The following is an 18850-nucleotide window of genomic DNA, read 5'->3' as shown; positions in this document are numbered from 1 at the left end:
ATTGCCATTTTTTTAATTGATGGTTAATGGGTCGGATTTGTAATATTTATTCCGCTCCAAGTTAATCAATGTTTTACTGTAAAAAATGAGGCAGTACCCAGATTGCATAGAGATGGGTGGTAATTCAGACTTAGACTAAGGCTAAGACTTTTTTATTCTGTCATTTAAAACATTCACCATACGGTGCACATCGTAAATGAAATTCCGATGCAGTGGCTATACAAAGAGCAGACAGTAGTTCAGCATGTGGGTCAGATGCCTTGGGCCTCTTTAATGCTACAGGAGAGATTTCCAGCAGTCTTGCTAATGCTCAACTTTTCCCTCATTAGTTTTCATCAGTGAGACAGTTCAAGGTCTTTGCTATGTTTAAAAGCAAAACATATTTTGTGCTTATGAAATATAATGGAAAGAAAATGACCGAGAAAAAAGCAACCCTTACATATTTGGACACATCCATTACGCCCACATCCTCTATAAAAGGGTGCAGGCTCAATCTGGATGAGGCCGAGTAGATCAGATTAAACTCAGATACTTTAATGGTCTTTGCTTAGAAACCTCTAAAGCCGGCGCATCTCTGATGCAAACATGAGGTCAGAAGAAAATGGAAAAACTGGAAAAGTAAAAATAAAATAAAAAAATCAAAATAAGCATTTGTAAGAAACAATTTCTGAGCAAACATGGGTCCTAATTGATTACATTGAAGGTCATGGCACATGTTTTTATCAATGATGTGCAGTAATGACACAAATCATTTAGTTCAATCTAGAAAACAGAACATTAATACCCTCCAAAGGAAAGATAAAGGTACTCAGTTATATGAATATAATTATTGCACAGTTTCACCTGTAAATTTCTGTTCTTTGGGTGTGCAGCTTCAACTTGTCCACTTGATTTGAGAGAGTAGTCTAGCTTCTAGAAATAGCGGCAATTTAAATCTACCATAAATATTAAAATAATCATTCCTGGGGTGATTTGCGTGTCTTTGATGAGTGGAAGTTTAATATACCAGTTGAGATGAAAAATATGTAGAACAAACTGACAAAGGTGCAAGCTGAAGTGCTCCTGTTTGAAGTGCTTCAGGAACAGAGATGTGCGCTTCCATTTCATGACCTCAGGTGATTTGCTGAAGCATACCGCCAGCCAGAATCACTCGCATAAATATTTTGTTGGAGGATACTAATGACTCATTTTTTGGATGGACAGAGAAGTCAGCGGGCTCAAAAGGAAGCTCTCGTGTTGCACCGTGTCACTTCTGGGTGTGTACGCCTTGAGGGTTTCTTAGCGGGTAAGTCCTCGCCATCTGTTCTCGCTGTGAGAGTCGTGCTGATGGGGCTGCCTAGTCAGCTGCGACAGCAACGTGAGGTCTGTTGGTGTGCTATCGCTCTCTCACGTTCTCTCTCTTACACACACACACACACACATGCAAAAATTGTATGACTTGTCTCTGAGACAGGAAACATAAACAGACATCTGCTGCTCGGTTTTCAGCAACATCAGAGTGGAGGCACTCTCCTTTTGTGACGGTAATCAGGCCTGTAGGCGGGTTTATTTTGATTAAAGGTCTTCAACTTGAACACTCACTTTGCAGGTGAAGCACTTTAGTGTACATTTTCTCTTTCCCGAGAGAGAAAATAGGAAAAAAACTAAAACCGTTAAACCAACAGACAGAACAAAGAGAAAGACAACACTTTTCATAATAGGTGTAAATACTGCGTCCTGCCCGCACACACACACACACACCATGAATACGTTTACAATGCGGGGATATAAAAAATGCATTGCACCTCCTGCATCTGCAGTAAAAACTAATTACGTAGGTTCAGGAAATGTTTCATCATGAATAAAACAAGGAGAATAAAGATATTCATTTTCCATGAGGACCCCCGTAGTCAAGGAAAAGGCCCTTATATTGCTGCATTAAAGTATTTCATCTGTACATGCATACGCAGAAAGTCCGTAACCCCTTGTCTCATGCTGGGATAGAACCAGTGAAATATATCAACATTTCAGTCACACCACTGCAGGTCAGAGAATATCATTTAGGGCCAGAGGGAAATATCTCAGCTGAATTTTATCTAGCTGTTGGATGGATCTCCATGAATGAATTGTCATGATGACGTTCTTTGTCACTGACTTTTCCTCCGGCGATGGCGACACCACGACGGCTTTGCTTTTGGTTTCGAGTGAAATATCTCTACACCCGTTTGGATGTGCCGCAGACAATGAATCTGTCTTTTGTGTTTAGAACTACAATAACATGACGAACTGTGATGCTGAACATTGTCCTTGCTTAATGTCAGGACATTTGATTGATTTCTTGTTTTACGTTTCCATTGTAGCATTTATTCGGGCTCTGGTAACAATGACTAACTCATAAAAACAACACTTTAAATTATATATATATATATTCAGTCAATAACACCATTCCCATTGAGTATTTCTAAGGCTTAAATTTGTTTTAGTTATTATAATGTAATTAATAACAATCCGGAACTGTTTTTTCCCCTCACCTCACTTTGTTTTTATAATATCCAGAGGAAACCAAACAGAAATTACAGATAAATGATCCTTTTGATTTTTGACGAGGCCCCGTCTCTGTTTTTTCTGAACATTGCACAGGAAGCGTCCATCGACTCGATGAAACCTCGCATGGAGCATCATTATCGCTTCACACCCTCGACCATCCCGGATCCTGCAGCGTTTAGATAGTTGAGGCAATTATTTTTGCTTCACTTGAGCCCATGAAAGCTGCAGTCCAGATAAAATGGAAGCTGCACAGGCATTAGTGTATATTTGTGTTTTTAAATGGTGCCTGACACTTTGAATGGTGTCTCTTAATAGCCACTTTATTTTTCTGGTTCATGCCGATGCGAGCATCTTGTTTGGCCAATAGTTTGTGTCTTCTCTCTCCTCTGATTACATAGGAGCTCAGCCCAATGATGAAGAGGTCCAGGAAGCTCGTTCTCCATCCTCGAATATGAGCGCACACAATCTAATTATCCTTACCCTTCTCTGTCACCCACTTGTTTTATCCTTCTGCCACAACCTTTCCTCCACCTCAACCACTAAACCCAATCCCTTGCTCTAAATCTCACAACCTACTAATTTTCCCCAAATATTCTGTTTCTTCGTTTCTGTACTGAAAACCTCTAAGAGGAAACACTCTGTTGATTCACTGCAAGTCTGGCTCCATATGCTTACCGGTATGTATACAACACACACCCTTTGTTCACTGCATAAAAGACAACGGCACATTAATCAAATTAATTACACTGTCATCCTCAACAATTTTTCAAATTAAAATACTGTACCAAGAAGAAGATGAGAAAAGCTTATGTAAATGATTTCCTCTGTTCCGGCTCTCCTTCATTTGCCCTGCTCCCACCCCCAATTTAGAGAGAGAGAGAGAGAGGCATAATTGGTGCTAATCACTACGTGTTTGCGTTTCCTGATAGTCTTTACATTTCTTAACTGTCCTTGTAACATCCGTGGAAATTTACGGAAGATCTGGCGCCATCTTTTATTAGTCCAGGAAATCTACATGGAATAATGTAAAGCACTTAGAAATAAGAGACGACTGAAACCAATCTTCTTTCTGCTCTTTTTGTTTCATGTCCTTGAATAATGAATAAGTTCATGTGGCTTTTGATGAGTCTGAAATCAATTTCCTAAAGTTGCCTCTGAGATTCACGGCCAGCAAGAATAAACTGATAAAGAAAAGGCATTGAAGCCATTTTTAGTCCAACTGTCGCTGAGCATCTGTTGTTTGCTTTCTTTTTTTACACACAGTTTTGCTCATACAGTACATATGTTTTCACTAAAATGACTAAAGAAAGAAAATCAGCCACAGAGTGGATATAAAACAAAATCATTTGGACTCTTTTATAACTGTTTTCTGGGATTATGGCATCATCCTGTGACCACACAGATCAATCCTGTGTCAGATGTACAGGAAAGTTGTTCCCTATGAAATGTCCAGATAAAGACAGACTAGAAATTAAAGCCAGATGGTTTAAAGATAAAGGCTTGAATCAAGTTTCAAACACAACTGTAATTTTGGAGTAATACCTTTTGAAATTGGTACTTGAAGTTGAGATATTGGTCAAAAATGAAATGTAGGCTTTATCACACCCTTTAAACGTTGTGTTTTTCCCTTCACATTTTGCTATCAGCAGATTTAAGGTGCATGTTGTGTAGTTTTTTTGTAGATTGAACAACAACTCTGACTCCTCCACACTCCAGTTGTTTATTCGACTTAATTATGAATTAAAACATGTATTTATTAATCAGTTGTAGTGCAGACCTGCACTCCCACTGTCAACACAATTTTATTTTTTTTAAACACCCCAGTCCTTCCTGACAAGATTTCTGTCTTTTCATGAGGTCTGGTGTAGTTTATAAAGCTGTAAGACAACATAAAGACACTTAATGTACTTTAACACCAATTCTAACTACTTACATTTAGATGCATCCATAACTGGTGTATAATCAGCTCATGAATGACTGACATCACTGTTCTCACATCATCCAAACGGTATTTATTAACCAGATGATTCGCAGAAAGCTTTAAACCATTTGTAAATATATTCAAAGCGTATTTATTTATTTACATCTGACAAACGCCCTGTATTACAAATCATTCATGTTTATTCAGCAGTTGTGGACGCTACACATAAATCATGAACAATGAGACCTGCAGTAATCATTTGGGCCACTAGGCGGCAACATGAACGTATTGAGGACTCAACGCTATTCAGAACCCTTGAAGTTGATTTGGCCATTTTGGCCTGCTGTTCTGTAGCAACAATAATTTGAGCTGTGTTTCTGTCCACCTTCCTAACAAATGAATAATTTAAGATAGACTGGGTTGAAATAAATATTAGAAATGTATCTGCATTAATTTAATATATTGTTTAAGAGGCACATGTTTCATGTTTGGATGAAAGCTGTAAACAAGGTAAGAATTTTGTATCTACAATAGGATTTCATAAAAAAAAATGTAATTCTTGCTTCATAGAAACTACCTTTGACACTAGATGTTGACTTAAAGTTTTATGAGATTACACACACTTATACTGTGCCAAACTAATGGAGTTAAAATTAACATTTGATTTATTTTTTCTAAATGATAATGGTTCAAGTTGTTTTTTGGTCCAGAAAGTAATATGAATTTAAACTTAGTCACTATCCCTGAAATGTCTGCTGCTGTATATCTGCATACGTGGCAGTGGAACAGAAAATGAAATAATCACATAGCAATTTATATCTGCCGATATAATAATATGTCACCCACACCTAGAAACAAGGTAGACTTGACATGACAGTTATTTAATGTAGTGTGCTTGATATTTCTAAAAAACAACAACACTTGAATTGATGTGAACAGCTAATAACAATATAATTATCTGAAGATAATAATAAAAAAGAACTGAAATCAGAACTTAAAACTTCACATGAAAGTTCTGGTGTAAATCATACTGTAGTATAACCGATTTCATTGTATGCACATGCTTGATATACAGTCTGTACAAAATAAGGAATATATAACAACATACATTAACATCTTTGAATACTGTTGGTTCTTCTCTAATAATATACATCCTTTAGTTGGGAGCCCTGTAGCCCTTCCAGCCCACTTCAGCGGCAGAAAGAACAAATCGGCTCTTTTCAGTTACATTTTGAAAGAACAAGAAGTTCTGTGAAGGCTGGAGTTCAATCACGAGAAAAACAAAGCCTTTTGATTTCAGAAAGCTTGGCTCATCCAGTTTATCAATCAAAAATAGAGGAAAGAAAAAAATACAAATAATGTTTGTCTATTGCAATAAGTAAGAAACTAAAATATCTTTAGAGAAACTTTAAGATTCTGGTAATTTAGCCAAACATTCTGGTTTTCATAAAAAAAAAAACAATCTCTGAATCACTATTTCATTTAGAAAATGCTAAATGAAATAGTGATTCAAACGACTGAACCTTCGCCAGCATGCTAACAAACCATTTAATTCAACTGTATCAGTACATTTGATTGAAAGCAAATCCTCCTGAGTGCAGTCAGGTTGTCGTGAAATCAATCCTGACTTGTAAAAGTTGAAACAATTTAACCCCGAAGCCATGGCTTTGTTTGACATAAAGACAATGAATAAGTTGTAATAGTTAGCCTATCTCAGTCAAATGGTTTAAGAAACGCCTCCCAGTGCCTCTTCATAAACGTCCTATTTGTTCAAAGTGTGCAAAAACTGAAACGTAAAGAGCAAGGCTAACTGCTTCCTACGATCCTAGTCTCCATGCCAGGATAAGGAAAATCATTTGCTGGCTGTAGCTTCATATTCAGCTCATAGAAAGCAGGTTCATTTAGAACACAAAACAAAAAAAGCAATGAAATGCAGTTTAAGACAGCGTATAATGGATGTGCTTGTTTTATCCACTCAGCATTCCAAATCCATTTTCTTATTTCATTTCCTAAAAAGTTGAAAAAGTCCTTTCCACAATCAACTTAATGACAAATGTACAGTTTGGGGATAAAAACCAATAAAACTGTTGAATATCGCAGATCTAAATTCAAGATGCACGTTAGAAAGAGGGCTAAAAAACCACTGCTGTACTTGTCAGCATTTTTATCACAGGCTTAGAGATTAAATTGTAAATGCATGTCAGAAGTAGTGGAATTCTTCTTTGACAGCTCATTCAATTGCTTCAACGGGGGGGGGACACTCCCAATGCCTGTTCTCTTTTATAAGGCCTTTAAAGGAAGTCAAGAGAAACCAGGATTGTAAACTTTCAAATAAGGACACCATACAAAAGAAAAAAGAAAAAAAAATCTTAAAATGAATAAAACAAAGTCAAGCTCTCCAAATGGCAAATCCAGCACTTCCTGATCAGAGGTTTGTGCTTAATAAGTGAACACGGGAAACATGAAGGTACGAGAGCATCAGGAGGCCTGCGGGCATCGTTATTAGAGCGTAAGGTCTGCACCAAAAATCTGCTTCAGATGTTGCTAATATAACACTTGCAGGTTAATCTAAATCTGCATACAAATATTTGACCTCACGTTCTATATCTCTTATGCTACGATGCCATCTAGTGGCAACATACTTGAAATATTCTCTAAAAAAATAAAGCAAATGGAATTCATATTCAACTCTTACAGGCAGATCGGAGCAGAAAATGACTGCTCTGACACATCACACGGGTGCTGACATCGGCTCCGGCAGCACCAGCCCTGTTTCCAGTCCTAGGAGGATGCCCCGTTTATACAGCCCTAAGGCAATTCATCAGAAGGCATATATAGGTAAGCACACAAAGTACGACTGAGCCACTAATACAAGGGTAAATCTGTCCATTTTTGTCTTTCCCGGAGCCTCACAGCAGGTTCTGGCTATCTGCAATAAATAAATGGTTCTAGTTAGAACCCTGTACACACAACTGTTCTAACTACAGATACGTGCAAATGTTTCACTGGGTCGCGTTCTTGACATACACCTGTAAGTGGCTCTATGGTCAGATATACATCAGGTGTGTGAGGACCTCAGAGCTAAGTGTGTGGAGGTTATGGATTGTAGAGAGAGAGAGAGCGAGCGAGCGCTGCGAGCTGCAGACCAGAGACCTCGTGGTTCCGGCTCCAAACCAGCGGTTGGGATCGCTCAGGGTCGGTGGAACCTGCAAACACAAACGCATCCGCTGTCGTTCATGAAAATACAATCGCAATGCAAGCAGCAGAATTGATCAAGCAACATTTAAAAAAGAAAATAGCTGTCAATGCATTTCAGGATATGACATGAGGAATGTAGCCATGGAAACCATGTTGCACAGATTTAATGGAATATAAAGCGAGTGAACCTGACCCAGCGTCAAAGGATAATGGTGCAATTTGCCTCTTAAATGTGGATGAAATGCGTTGGGGCGAACCAGAATAATCATTGTGAGTTAATCAACAGCCGGATAAAGTTGAGTTGAGTTATAGTTATTACTAATGAGGAATAACTGGAGGTCAGCGTTGGTGGTAAATGGTGGTGATGGACCGCTGGAGTACCTGGTGAAATGTTTGCTGTCTTCATGAACCTCCATCTCTTGGCTCTTAAACTCATTCAGCTCCTTACGAATGGCAGCCTGAGGGGCAATTCGCGTGCACGCACACACACACGCACACACACGCGCGTTAACACCATGATAAAATCAGGACAAGGCTGTTAAACACACACACACCTCCCTGTAAAACTCATGCATCACCCGGTCTAATCACGTCCGGTCCATGGCCTCTCATTTGGATTTATTGGGCTCTTTGAGTGTCCTTTCCATAAAAGATGTCCCCTCAGGGAACTACCCACAATTCATAGCTGTTTGTACTCTTTACGAAACTTGATTCGCAAACGTAATAATAATAGCACATTATTATTGTATTCAGAATTTTAGTTGCAAACATTCATGAAACAACTGGGTATGAAAAAGGATTAGATTGCCACAGATCACTGTGCCTGACATATGTTCTTGTAAATGACTGAACGGACTGAACGGGAGCCAATCCCGAAAGCCAAAATTTACATGGAGGCCATTATAGGATCAGATTAAATCCAAGAGTTGGAAATGAAGTACTTAACAATGAAATGTGGGCATAATGCTCGAGTACCCACCTGTTGCCACTGATAAATATGTTTATAATGTATATATATATATATATATAAATCCTAACCCTAACTCTAAATCAACAAGCTGAAACAAACAGACAAACAGACAAACAGACCCAATTGCAATACCCTCGCCTCCCCTTCGGCGAGGGTAATTAAACCGAGCTCACCTTGTCAGCGGGAGTGAGCCGAGTCCAGGGTTTGTCCGCCCGTCTGTCATAATCCTTGGCATCAGTCACCTCCACATACTCATTGAAACGCAGGATCCTGCGAGCGACGAGCTCTGCCACCGTCGGCCTCACGCTCAGCTACGCAGACACACGCGTGACAAGAGTGGGAGACAAAAGACGACAGAGACTAAGATTAGAGATTAAGAGACACACATCAAACATTTAGAATATTAATTCACTGTCTACCGCAGTGTATGCGTGCTTATTATTGCAGCCTTTAACAACCATGTTAAAATATTTCTATGATACAAATGCTGCTTTTAATCACAAAGGACAAAGAAAAAGAGACAGAAATGTCTGTCAACTGACAGAAAAGTCCATCTAGTTCCAGTAGATGGTGCTAATCTCTCCGTGCGAAGTCGTTTCTCAGCACCTAAAATGACTCCACCTCCAAATACATGACGAGTGTGTGTGTGTGTGGGGGGGGGGGGTTTAAGGAGTTGATGTTTACACTACCTTTCTGGAGAGTCTCCTTTTAATCTCTTGCATCGCTTTTTGCTCCTCTGCTTCATTTTTTTCTGCAAGCAGAGAACAAACTGGGTCATATCACACTTTCCGTGTCTGTAAAAAGCTCCCGTCTCTGCTTCGAACTCAAGACGTGATTCGCCTCCTACAGCCTGCTGTAACCTACGCGGTGAAACGCACTTTTTACTGCCATCTACACACATCCCCCACCATGTGTCCAATGAAGCGGTGAAACCAATGCTATGCACACTGTGCATTTCAAGCTTGTAAGAAGTTAACCAAAATTATTATAAATAAAATTTAAATTGAATACAATTGTCCGGTCATAAAACAAATGCCAGACTTACGCTTCAGGATGTTTCTCTGCTCGAGCTCCTCTGTGGTTGGTCTTTGACTCAAGCGCCTGAAAAGAGCAAACTTTGTTCACCTTTCTGCAAACAGGAAGTTGTCTCAACATTAAGCGGACTGCTGCAGAAAAACATCGCCAGTTACCACGGCAAAGTCTGCAAAAAGAGATGACTAGAGGCTTATTCAAATGCGTGAATACTTTCTGCCTCTTTTGATATAAGAGTCCAAACTAACCTCCTTCGCAGATTTCTGCTGTATATCTTTTGCAGGACTGTGTGTGTACTGTTTATATATAGAGTGTGTACCTGACCAGTTTGGAGCCTATCTGCTGGCGGAGCTCGAGTCTCTCCGTCTCGGAGCTTCTTGGCAGAATGTTTTTCTCCTCCAGCTCTTTTTTGCTGGGTCGATTCCTCAGTTTGATGTTCAGGGTATCTCGTCGGCGGATCTTCATCGCCAAAGAGCCTGGAGACCCAACAATGAGGACCATTCAGAGACGTCACCGGGCCTTAAAGCATCCTTCATGCAGATGAGACTCTCTTTCATTTTTTTTTTGTCACTGGACACAGAGCTTTGCCAAACTGGAACGCCCGAATCACCACCACCATCATCATCATCATCATCATCACGCCACAACTGATGATGTGTGGTCATGAGGACCTCATCTAAAATGTCAGTGTGAGTTCTGAGGCATGCTGGGCCTTTGCCGCTTACTGTGTGATGCGTACAAAACTAATGCATACTGGTTGTGTATTCATCTTCCTCCTCTTCTTCTTCCTCGTCACGGTAGAGGATCGGGCCGTCAGAGTCAGAGTCACTCGTCTGGCTGTCTCTCGGCCTATCGGGGATCACCGTCACCTCGACCTGATGTGTGTTCACACTGAGGCCGTGCGACTTTTCAGCCTCGACCTCTGTTGACCTAAAGAGAGCAAAGACAGAATTTGTGATTTTCTTTTTTTTAAATCAGATTTATATAGCTGTTTCCACCAATATTTTTCAATACTGCCCACAAACAAAATGAATCAGATCGCTGCTATATTTAAGCGTTTCAGTTCTCACCGCGGGACTCCAGTGTGACTGTGTAGACACCTAAATAAAACATAAGCGCTTGTAAAACACATAAAGTCTAATGCTTTGAGTGGATTTTTACCTCAGGCTGTTTTCCACAGCACATTCCTTTTCTCCTGTCTTTGTTTCTCCTGCTGCTCCAGGCCCTTCTGTTCTCTCCTGCTTCGCCCCCTCTGAGCTGCTGTCCTTGTCTCCTTCTGTGAAAGAAGTGTCCTCTACAGCCGTCTTACAACGTGAAGACAGGAGTTTGAGTTCAGGAGCCACATCTTCGTCTGTCTCCTCACCTGCAGCAGAGGCCTTGGGAGCAGATTTAGGAATGAGACCAGGTTCCTTTACCTGCTTTGATGAGGGAGACTTGGTATCTGAGGAAAGGGGCGAGGATTTTAAGTCCACAGGCCGGCTAGGAGCCTCGGTAGTGGTCTTTTGAGAAATGGCGGAAGAAAGGCGGGTGTCTGATTTCCAATTATTTTTTGCATCGGTTCCGCCATTCTGCGCTGCTCCTCCAGACTCCTTATTCGCACGAGAACGAAGGTTGGAAGCTGAGGCAGGAGTGGCTTTTGTCGTGCCACCCGTCTTCTTTGGATGGGAGGATTTAGCTGCACAGAGGTAATAGCAAAAAAAAAAACAAAGAAGGGAAGACCATTAGAACGATGCTCTAGATTTCCTCCACAATATGAGGACATGATGCAGGCCACAAAAGAAAAGGTTTTTCAAGCCAAATGAAGCCACAGTTAGAAATGTGAAAAGTCAAAGAAATATCAAAGACTGAGCAGCACACCGGCATCAAAAGAGGCCAAACTGACATTTGCAAACACAGTTTACATTCCTTTCTCTGTGCTCGAGCTCAGATGATCATTATTTATCTTTCCTGCAGAATGATGTTCCGTGTTCCCCGTTGACGAGATGTGTGCTCATGTTCAAGCCTTCAGCTTGAAGATAAATGTGGGACGCTGTTCAAAGTTTGTCTAAATGCCGAGGCGAAGCAATGTGATTGGCTGCATGAAAAGAAGTTCAACAACTTTATTATACGTGGCCATTGGTGATTTTGTTTTTTACTTTCTTTGGCCACAGCATAAAGAGAAGCCGGTGTCGCACCCAACAGGCGAAGATGTGATTTCGGCTCCAGTTAACCAGAGTCTGTGCAGCGTTGTTGGGTAAAAGCTCTCTTGAACTTCTTTAAACCACAGTAACTCAGCAGAAAGTAAAAAAAACAAACTTTAGAAAAGACTGCATGACAATCACATGCACCACTCTGAGTCGTATGCTACTGAAGTACACGTGCACATGCACATGCACACACACACACACACAGGGTTTACAGATGACTTTGATGCATATTTAGTCTCTTCTCGCCTCAGTGATATCAGGGCAATTTCATGCAGACATGCATGATCTAAAAGCAAAACTGGCTACAGCACCAACTAGCTAAACTTACCGATTCCACGACTAGTGCTGTTACTGCCCCGCGCGTTAGCTTTAGCTTGAGGGGACGAGCTTGCCTTGCCTGTAGTTTTAGCGGCCTTTTTAGCCCCAGACACAGCATCTCTGTGTCTGGTTGCGGCTGCAGCGCCACCTGCAGGTTTGGAAGAGGCGGGCAAAGTGGCACTTTGCGTTTTTTTTGTTTGAATATCTCGAGGTCGCGCCTGGTTTTCCGGGATGGGGGATTTATTATCACGCTTTTCTGAGCAAATGAGAGGAATCGGGAGAGAAAGGTATGGCATTTAGAGGTTAACATACATCTGTGCAAAGAGATCTATAACAGGCAAGCAAAGAAGGAGAGACTGAAAGAGTAATATAGAAGGCTTGACATATGACACATACAGTATAGTGTAGGAATATCATATAGGAATTAAATCCACTGTGTAGCTTTTGGTAAAAAAAAAACAGAAAGCATAACCCCTTGGGCAGAGGTAAAAATAAATAAATAATTGCACTAAAGCAGCATCAGATGTGTGAACGAGCGCCTGTCTCCTGGGGGAGAGGGGCCATCCGGCGATGGCTATTGCTCATATCAGACCGTGAATGGCGGCCGCAGGCGGATATAATGGAAATATCTATTTGAACACATTTGACCCGGTCAGAGATCCCTCAGTGGTTTGTGGTGCCACAGCCAGAAGAAAAGACGATGGGTGGCTGCAGCCTGCAGCTCAAGTAAAGCAGCCGTCCATCAGACTAGATCCCCAACTCCCCCCCCCCAATAGTATCACAACTGCCTTTCTTTGGATCCATGACTAAGAGCTAAAGAGAACAAAGCTAAAGAAAACACGCATATTAGCACAGTCTTTCTCCTCTGGAAGGTCGACTCAAACTGAACCTATACCCGGGTAGACTCCGCCTTCGTTCGCCTCGGCTTCACTCGTGTGTTCGGACTCCAAAAAATCTGTTCGACTTCCAACGCATTTTCAACTCCGTTGTTTTGTTGGAGAACCGAGGTTCCACTGTACTTTCTAAGATTAAATCCAGAATTGCAGTTCACAAAAAGTAACTTGAACACTGTCTTTGTTGACACAACATTACTACTGTGGTTCAAGAATACATTCAGATACCAGAAGGATGCTACTGACATACAATCATTATGCTAAGACTGGAGACGAGGGGTTCTCTCCTCTTTAGCCTTTTTCCCTCAGGCTTAAGAAGCGTGTGCCTGACCTGACTCACAAATTACCTGTTTTGGTCTGAGTAACGACGGTCCCAGTGGCCTGTTCCTCCAACAGAGGTTCCGGAGACTCAATATGAACTTTGACCTCCTCTGATGTCACACTGGAGGTGGCATGGCCATTCAGATTTTCACTGCTTATCGTTTCATCTAAAAAGGATAGATTTCAATCATCAAAATGTAACCATTTAAGACAGCATTGAACTTAAATACCTGAAGGTAATAAATGCGGTCAGAAAAAAAGCAGCTCCATCTACGTTAACAGTGTCATTCTGGAGCAGTTTCTGAAATGGATAAACCATTAGACAAACCTTGGTCAGAGATAAGAACTCCTTTCTTGATGAGCTCCTCCCTCGTTTGTCTGGTGGAGATTTTTCTTTCCAAAACTGAAAGATGAACACGGCGGTCATTGAGTGATTGAAGGGAGGGACTTTACTAGCTCTTCCTTTGTGCGGTGTTCTACCGACACTCATTCAATGGCACAAGAATCCACAAAAGCGTGGCAAAACAGTTCCAATGCGCTTTTTTGCAAAATCGTGTTGTGGTACGTTTGGTGGGTTTAGAGAAAAACAGCTCGAGAGGGAATCGATCTGCTTTGCTCGCAATGAGATAGTTACGCATCCGAGTCACGCGCGATGCGGCTCACGCGGCTGGAAAGATCAGTCACTCAATTAGTTGATCCAATAAACGACCGTTTAGATTTCAGCTTTTATAATGTGAAGATGTGCTTTTCTTTGCCATGTATGTTCCTTAAACAGAGAAAGTTAAAAGGCAGCTGTGGGCTTTACACACACACACACACACACACACACACACTGATGATGACTTGTTCATACACACACACACAAACCTTTGGACAGATCCTGGAACTTGTCACTGGTCTTCTTCTTCCTCCACTTCCAGGGTTTGAAGAGTTTTCCGAGCGATGACAGCTTCCCTCGCTGCTGCCGCGATGCGTGGGAATTCTGTGTGTCGGCGGCGCCGTCCACAACGACATCACAGCTGGCCAGCGAGGATTTCTCCGGCCCGTCGACTGGAAAACACACGATGAATTATATCTGTTAATATGCGGTGTTATATGAGATAAATACCATTCAGAATATTCAATTTGTGTGTGTGTGTGTGCATTGTTTCCTTTTTTTAAGGAAACAATGCAGCCTTTTCTCTATTCTAAGAAGCTTATGAAGTAACAGGCTGTAGTCAGCAAAAAAATATACACATATATCTCAGATTTCACACGGACCAAAGTTGAAATCTCAGCAAAATTGGCAGGATGAAGAAGGAAGGAATAATTATCAAGGCAGGACTAGAAAACTAGCCTGAAAACCACTGCTTGGAAAGAAAGGGAAACAACAATATTTTCTCACTGTGCTTATCTGCTGGAATAAATCCCTATCTCTACCGTCAGCTCGACTGAAAACACAGTGCAGATCCCGCTGCTGACCGTCTGGTGCTCAATTTGTCCTAATGTTGGACATGAGGTGAAGCTAATGTGCATAATCTGCCTCTGACTGCTGCTTGATGGGGATCACAGATCTATGTATTGTTCCAGTAAGAGAGAAAAGACAAAAACCCTGTTCCATCTCAGCGGTGGGGATCGTCTAATGAAAAGTCTGATTAAAAGAAGTGAAGTAGTATAAAAGTATAAAAGAAGAAGGGAAGAGAAAGACGGGAAAGTGCAGTTTAGACCCAAGACACCAATCTAGTTCCTTATTTCAGGCACACACACGCACACACACACACACACACACACACGTCCTGTTCCTGCATTGATATCAAATCGCTAGAGTAGGTGGATTTCAGCAGCTGCCTGGCGCAGCAAATAATGGCAAAATCAGTGACAGTGATAATAACCACCATTAAACCACCTATTTAGCCTCTCATGGGAAACTAATGGGGACGGTGGATGAAGCTAAAGCTTGAAAGGCAAAGAAAGAGCAGCCAAAGAAAGACTACTGTTTGGTTTTTAGAGAACAGGAACGGAAAGGGAGAGACGGAACAGTCTGGTGTGACACTATGACTGCAGATTAATACAAGTCATGTAGTAATACAGGAAATGTCACAATCTCGATCTTTTGCAGAAAGTGCAATTTGTTTTCTCAGTTCTGAATACTCAGACGTAAACTTGCTTTGGAATGTCTGAATATGCAATTGATTCTTTGTTTGCATTTCATGATCCAACTGACTTTGAAACGTCGCAGCCCCGCTACACCTAAGAGCGGCTGGTTAGTTGCACCGTTGTAAGGTTTACTTGTTCGGTTCCCTGGACTGTGGCAAGCCTTTTGCCACATGTCTTATTTCACTGACAGTATCTCGACCTCTAGGACTTCTAGGTTCCCTGTTCCTGGACTCAGAGGAAGGCTGATGAGGGGCAGCCAGTGGTAAAATACAGTTTAGCAGTCTGATCAGGCGTCAGATTCTATATCAATCTGGTTTGAAAGTGTTTACACCGACTGGTCCAACATCCCATTTTCAAGGCTCTTTCAAACCAGGCCTTTTTGGGTTTTTTTGTCTTTCAACAAAATATATAAATGTATAATAAAATATTAATGAGAATTTATGGCTCCAATTCTGTTCCTTTTACTACTGCGTCCACTATAGCACACAAAGCAAAGCTTTTATAACAACTACTTCAAATTCAAATACCGGTACATCAAAAACCAAGCAATCAGTCAATCCAGTCCAGAAACCACAATGTGTTTACGCTGAAGGAGCAAAACAGGAAATCAGGTGATGCTACAAAGCAACACAGCTGACATGAGGAGGAGGAGGAGGAAGAGGAGGCCAAGGGTGATGGAGGGTCAACAGAAACATCAGAATTTAGAACACAACTTGCTTCTGAAACGCAAATAGTCAACATTCGACAACACAATTATTGTGATTCCTTTTTTGTGCCGCCATAAAGCAGACTCACATTTCCCTGAGTGACGCAACGCCATTCCCTGAGGCATCAGGAATCCACTCCATCCCGTAAGACATTAAACACAAATAGACCGTCCAAAAGACAGAACTGGCAGCAAAAGACACAATGTAACCTGAGAAAGACAAGTACTTGTACTCTCCGAGGGAACGCTTCTTGTATTATTCTGCCCACTGATACAACACGGGACTCTTTCAGGGAATTGCAATTGTAATTCTACACAGATTATTGACACTGACTATTATTGACATTGACACATTTTCTTCAGCCTGGGTGGAACGTGTTCGGTTCGGTTTAACACAGAAGGTTCAAGCCGATTCGTACTCTCACACAGCTGGTGTGATTTTTTTTGGGTGATTTCTTTTCCAGAAGTTGTAGCAGGAACATGTGTTCAGGAGGAGGGGAAAGGGAGAGGCTTCCTTCCTTCACTGTGAGCCGTCAGAGAGGGAAGAATCGGACACCGTGTAACAGAGGAAAGGGATGCCGGAGCAGAGAAAGGAGAAGCAGGAGTAAAAAGAGGAGAGGAGTTTGGGGAAGAAGGGGAGAAATGGAAAGTGAGGCAGAGCAAATGAAAATGTGGCAGATCTAGATTGGAGAGGAGGAGGAACAGGAGGATGAAGCGGAGGAGGGCAGAAACTGGGGAGGGAAAAAAATAAGAAAACAAGGCAGTGCTGGCCGGGGGCGTGGGGGGGGGCACTGGGCATTTGCTGCAGCTTTAACACTTGGCTCATTTCTTGCAAGTCATTTTCAAATGTAGTCCACAGAAGCAAAGCGTTGTTCAACTCGTGGACTTTGCAGCTCGGATTAAGCTGAGAAATGAAATGTGTACTTGTCACTTTACGGAGTTTTGATGCAGCGGCGACTCATAAAGCTCACGGGGCATCACTTTTATGTTAATGTTCTTCTAATAAAACTCTGACAGACTCGCTTCCCTCTTATGCGCTCAGTACTGTGCAGAAATTGTTTTAAGGCTCATGAATACAGGGAACCAAAGAAGGTGACAAATATTTATTTTTTAAATAAGGATGTCTTGAATATGTTCCCACACTGTAACTACGAATGCAGAGGCTGGTGAAGTTTATGTATTTTAGGCTGGGATTTCACCTCTTCAAGGCTTTATGTCACTCTATGTAGCTTCATTAGTGAGAAACAGTGCTTATAATGCAGCCATGAACACACGTCATTCTCAGCTTGTAGCTTCAGTCACAGATTGCTATACATAGCCAGTTGTGATTGTGTCATAACGTGAATGTGTACACAACCTCTACATGCACGTGATACGACTTGTGTGTGACGAGCATGCATGACACTCAGCGGGCGGAATCATTGATGTGACAACCGGACGGCTCGCTTTTGCTGAGGAAGACAATGAAACGGATCGAAAGAAAATACTTCAATAATTCCCAAGCTGGCAAAATCTTTATTTATATCAGGAGGTAAACAATTGTAAAAGCTATCCTGACAACGTCATGTGACCAGGAACTGAGCTTTCCTAACAATTAAATAGCCAAGAGAAAACGCAAGACATTGAGGAACGGATGTCTTCCAATGGCAGCTCTGTTCTTTGGCTTTCTGCAGCCTGCAATGAGAAAACTCCACTTTTTGTAACCACAGTGACTTCCGCCTGCTGTGACGTCATGCGCGCGGTCGCCTCTCCACACACGGGACAAGGCGACGAGTATGAAAACTAAACCTAAACTGAAACCATGAGCGTAAAGTGTCAACAGATATTTAATATTTTACCAGTTATTTTAAATTAAAAAAAGTTATAATACTTTAACAAGCAATTAATATCTGCAGCAGCTAACACTTCTTAATATTGGGAACTTAAACTTTGCGCTTCTCGACCTGTCAGCGGGATTTCCTGCGATGCCCGCAGCGACAGATGATAATAACAATAACAGGCCGACTTGTTGACATGTGCGGGACATTATAGAGAAATAATCGTCTATATTGAGTCTTCTGCTCAACAAACCGGTTCAAGTCAGAGCTGCTCTCCTTGCAGCTCCGCTGGAGCCGCGAGAGTCGCATCAAACTGTGCCAACGGTTGCGCAACACGCCCTGCCGCAACGCAACGCACGCAGCGGCGCATTTACGCACAGGCAGACGCAAAGTAATTCATTTGACACACAATTTCTTACTTTAGTTAGCTAACTTCCTATTAGCATACTGAACTCCCTTTTTTTGCGGTTTCTTTGTGCGCAACTGTGTAGAAGTATTGGAAATATTCCCGTAAAAAAATTTAATTATAAGAGAAGCGAAAATGAGCCCGAGCTAACGCGCACACACTCACCGTTCGCAGTCTGAGATTCGGCAGACACGTTCGTCTGACCCATATTCAGCTTCTGTGGAGCATCGGGCCGGTCCGAGCCCCCCCCCCTCCCTAAAACGCACCACGATCGCTTCCTTCGCACGCACGGGTCCCGTCTGCACCGCCCGTGATGAGTTCAAGTCCAACTTACAAAAAAAGAAAAAAGAAGATTCGGACCGTGACGGCTGAGTTGGTGGAAACTTCGCCGACTCGCTCGCTGCTGCGTCGTAACTTCCC

At 41.8% G+C, this 18850-nt stretch overlaps 1 protein-coding gene across 1 annotated transcript; it reads right to left on the bottom strand.

Annotated features, from left to right (window-relative positions):
• Positions 1-7543: 7543 nt before the first annotated feature.
• On the bottom strand, positions 7544-18638 carry LOC137915973 (phosphatase and actin regulator 2-like). Its single transcript, XM_068759095.1, has 13 exons — positions 18596-18638; positions 14233-14415; positions 13694-13768; positions 13392-13532; positions 12162-12407; positions 10809-11322; positions 10402-10577; positions 9967-10123; positions 9661-9716; positions 9305-9366; positions 8789-8926; positions 7965-8103; positions 7544-7653 (listed from the first exon to the last, which is right to left on the bottom strand). Exons 1-13 carry the CDS (start codon positions 18636-18638, stop codon positions 7544-7546), a joined length of 2040 nt encoding a protein of 679 aa, XP_068615196.1.
• Between the last annotated feature and the right edge of the window lie 212 nt (positions 18639-18850).

The sequence above is a fragment of the Brachionichthys hirsutus genome, unplaced genomic scaffold (assembly GCF_040956055.1).
Source record: "Brachionichthys hirsutus isolate HB-005 unplaced genomic scaffold, CSIRO-AGI_Bhir_v1 contig_809, whole genome shotgun sequence".
In the NCBI taxonomy this organism is placed as follows: domain Eukaryota; kingdom Metazoa; phylum Chordata; class Actinopteri; order Lophiiformes; family Brachionichthyidae; genus Brachionichthys; species Brachionichthys hirsutus.
The sequence above is the reverse complement of the archived record's forward strand: the minus strand, read 5'-3'. Positions and strand labels throughout refer to the sequence as shown.

Excerpts from the sequence above, each read along its gene's own strand:
- LOC137915973 (XM_068759095.1), bottom strand. The coding sequence starts at position 18,638 with ATGGGTCAGACGAACGTGTCTGCCGAATCTCAGACTGCGAACG. Across the intron at positions 12,408-13,391 it reads CGTTACTCAGACCAAAACAG|AAAAGCGTGATAATAAATCC; the intron begins GTAATTTGTGAG and ends TCATTTGCTCAG. Across the intron at positions 9,367-9,660 it reads GCAGAGAAACATCCTGAAGC|AAAAAAATGAAGCAGAGGAG; the intron begins GTAAGTCTGGCA and ends CTCTGCTTGCAG.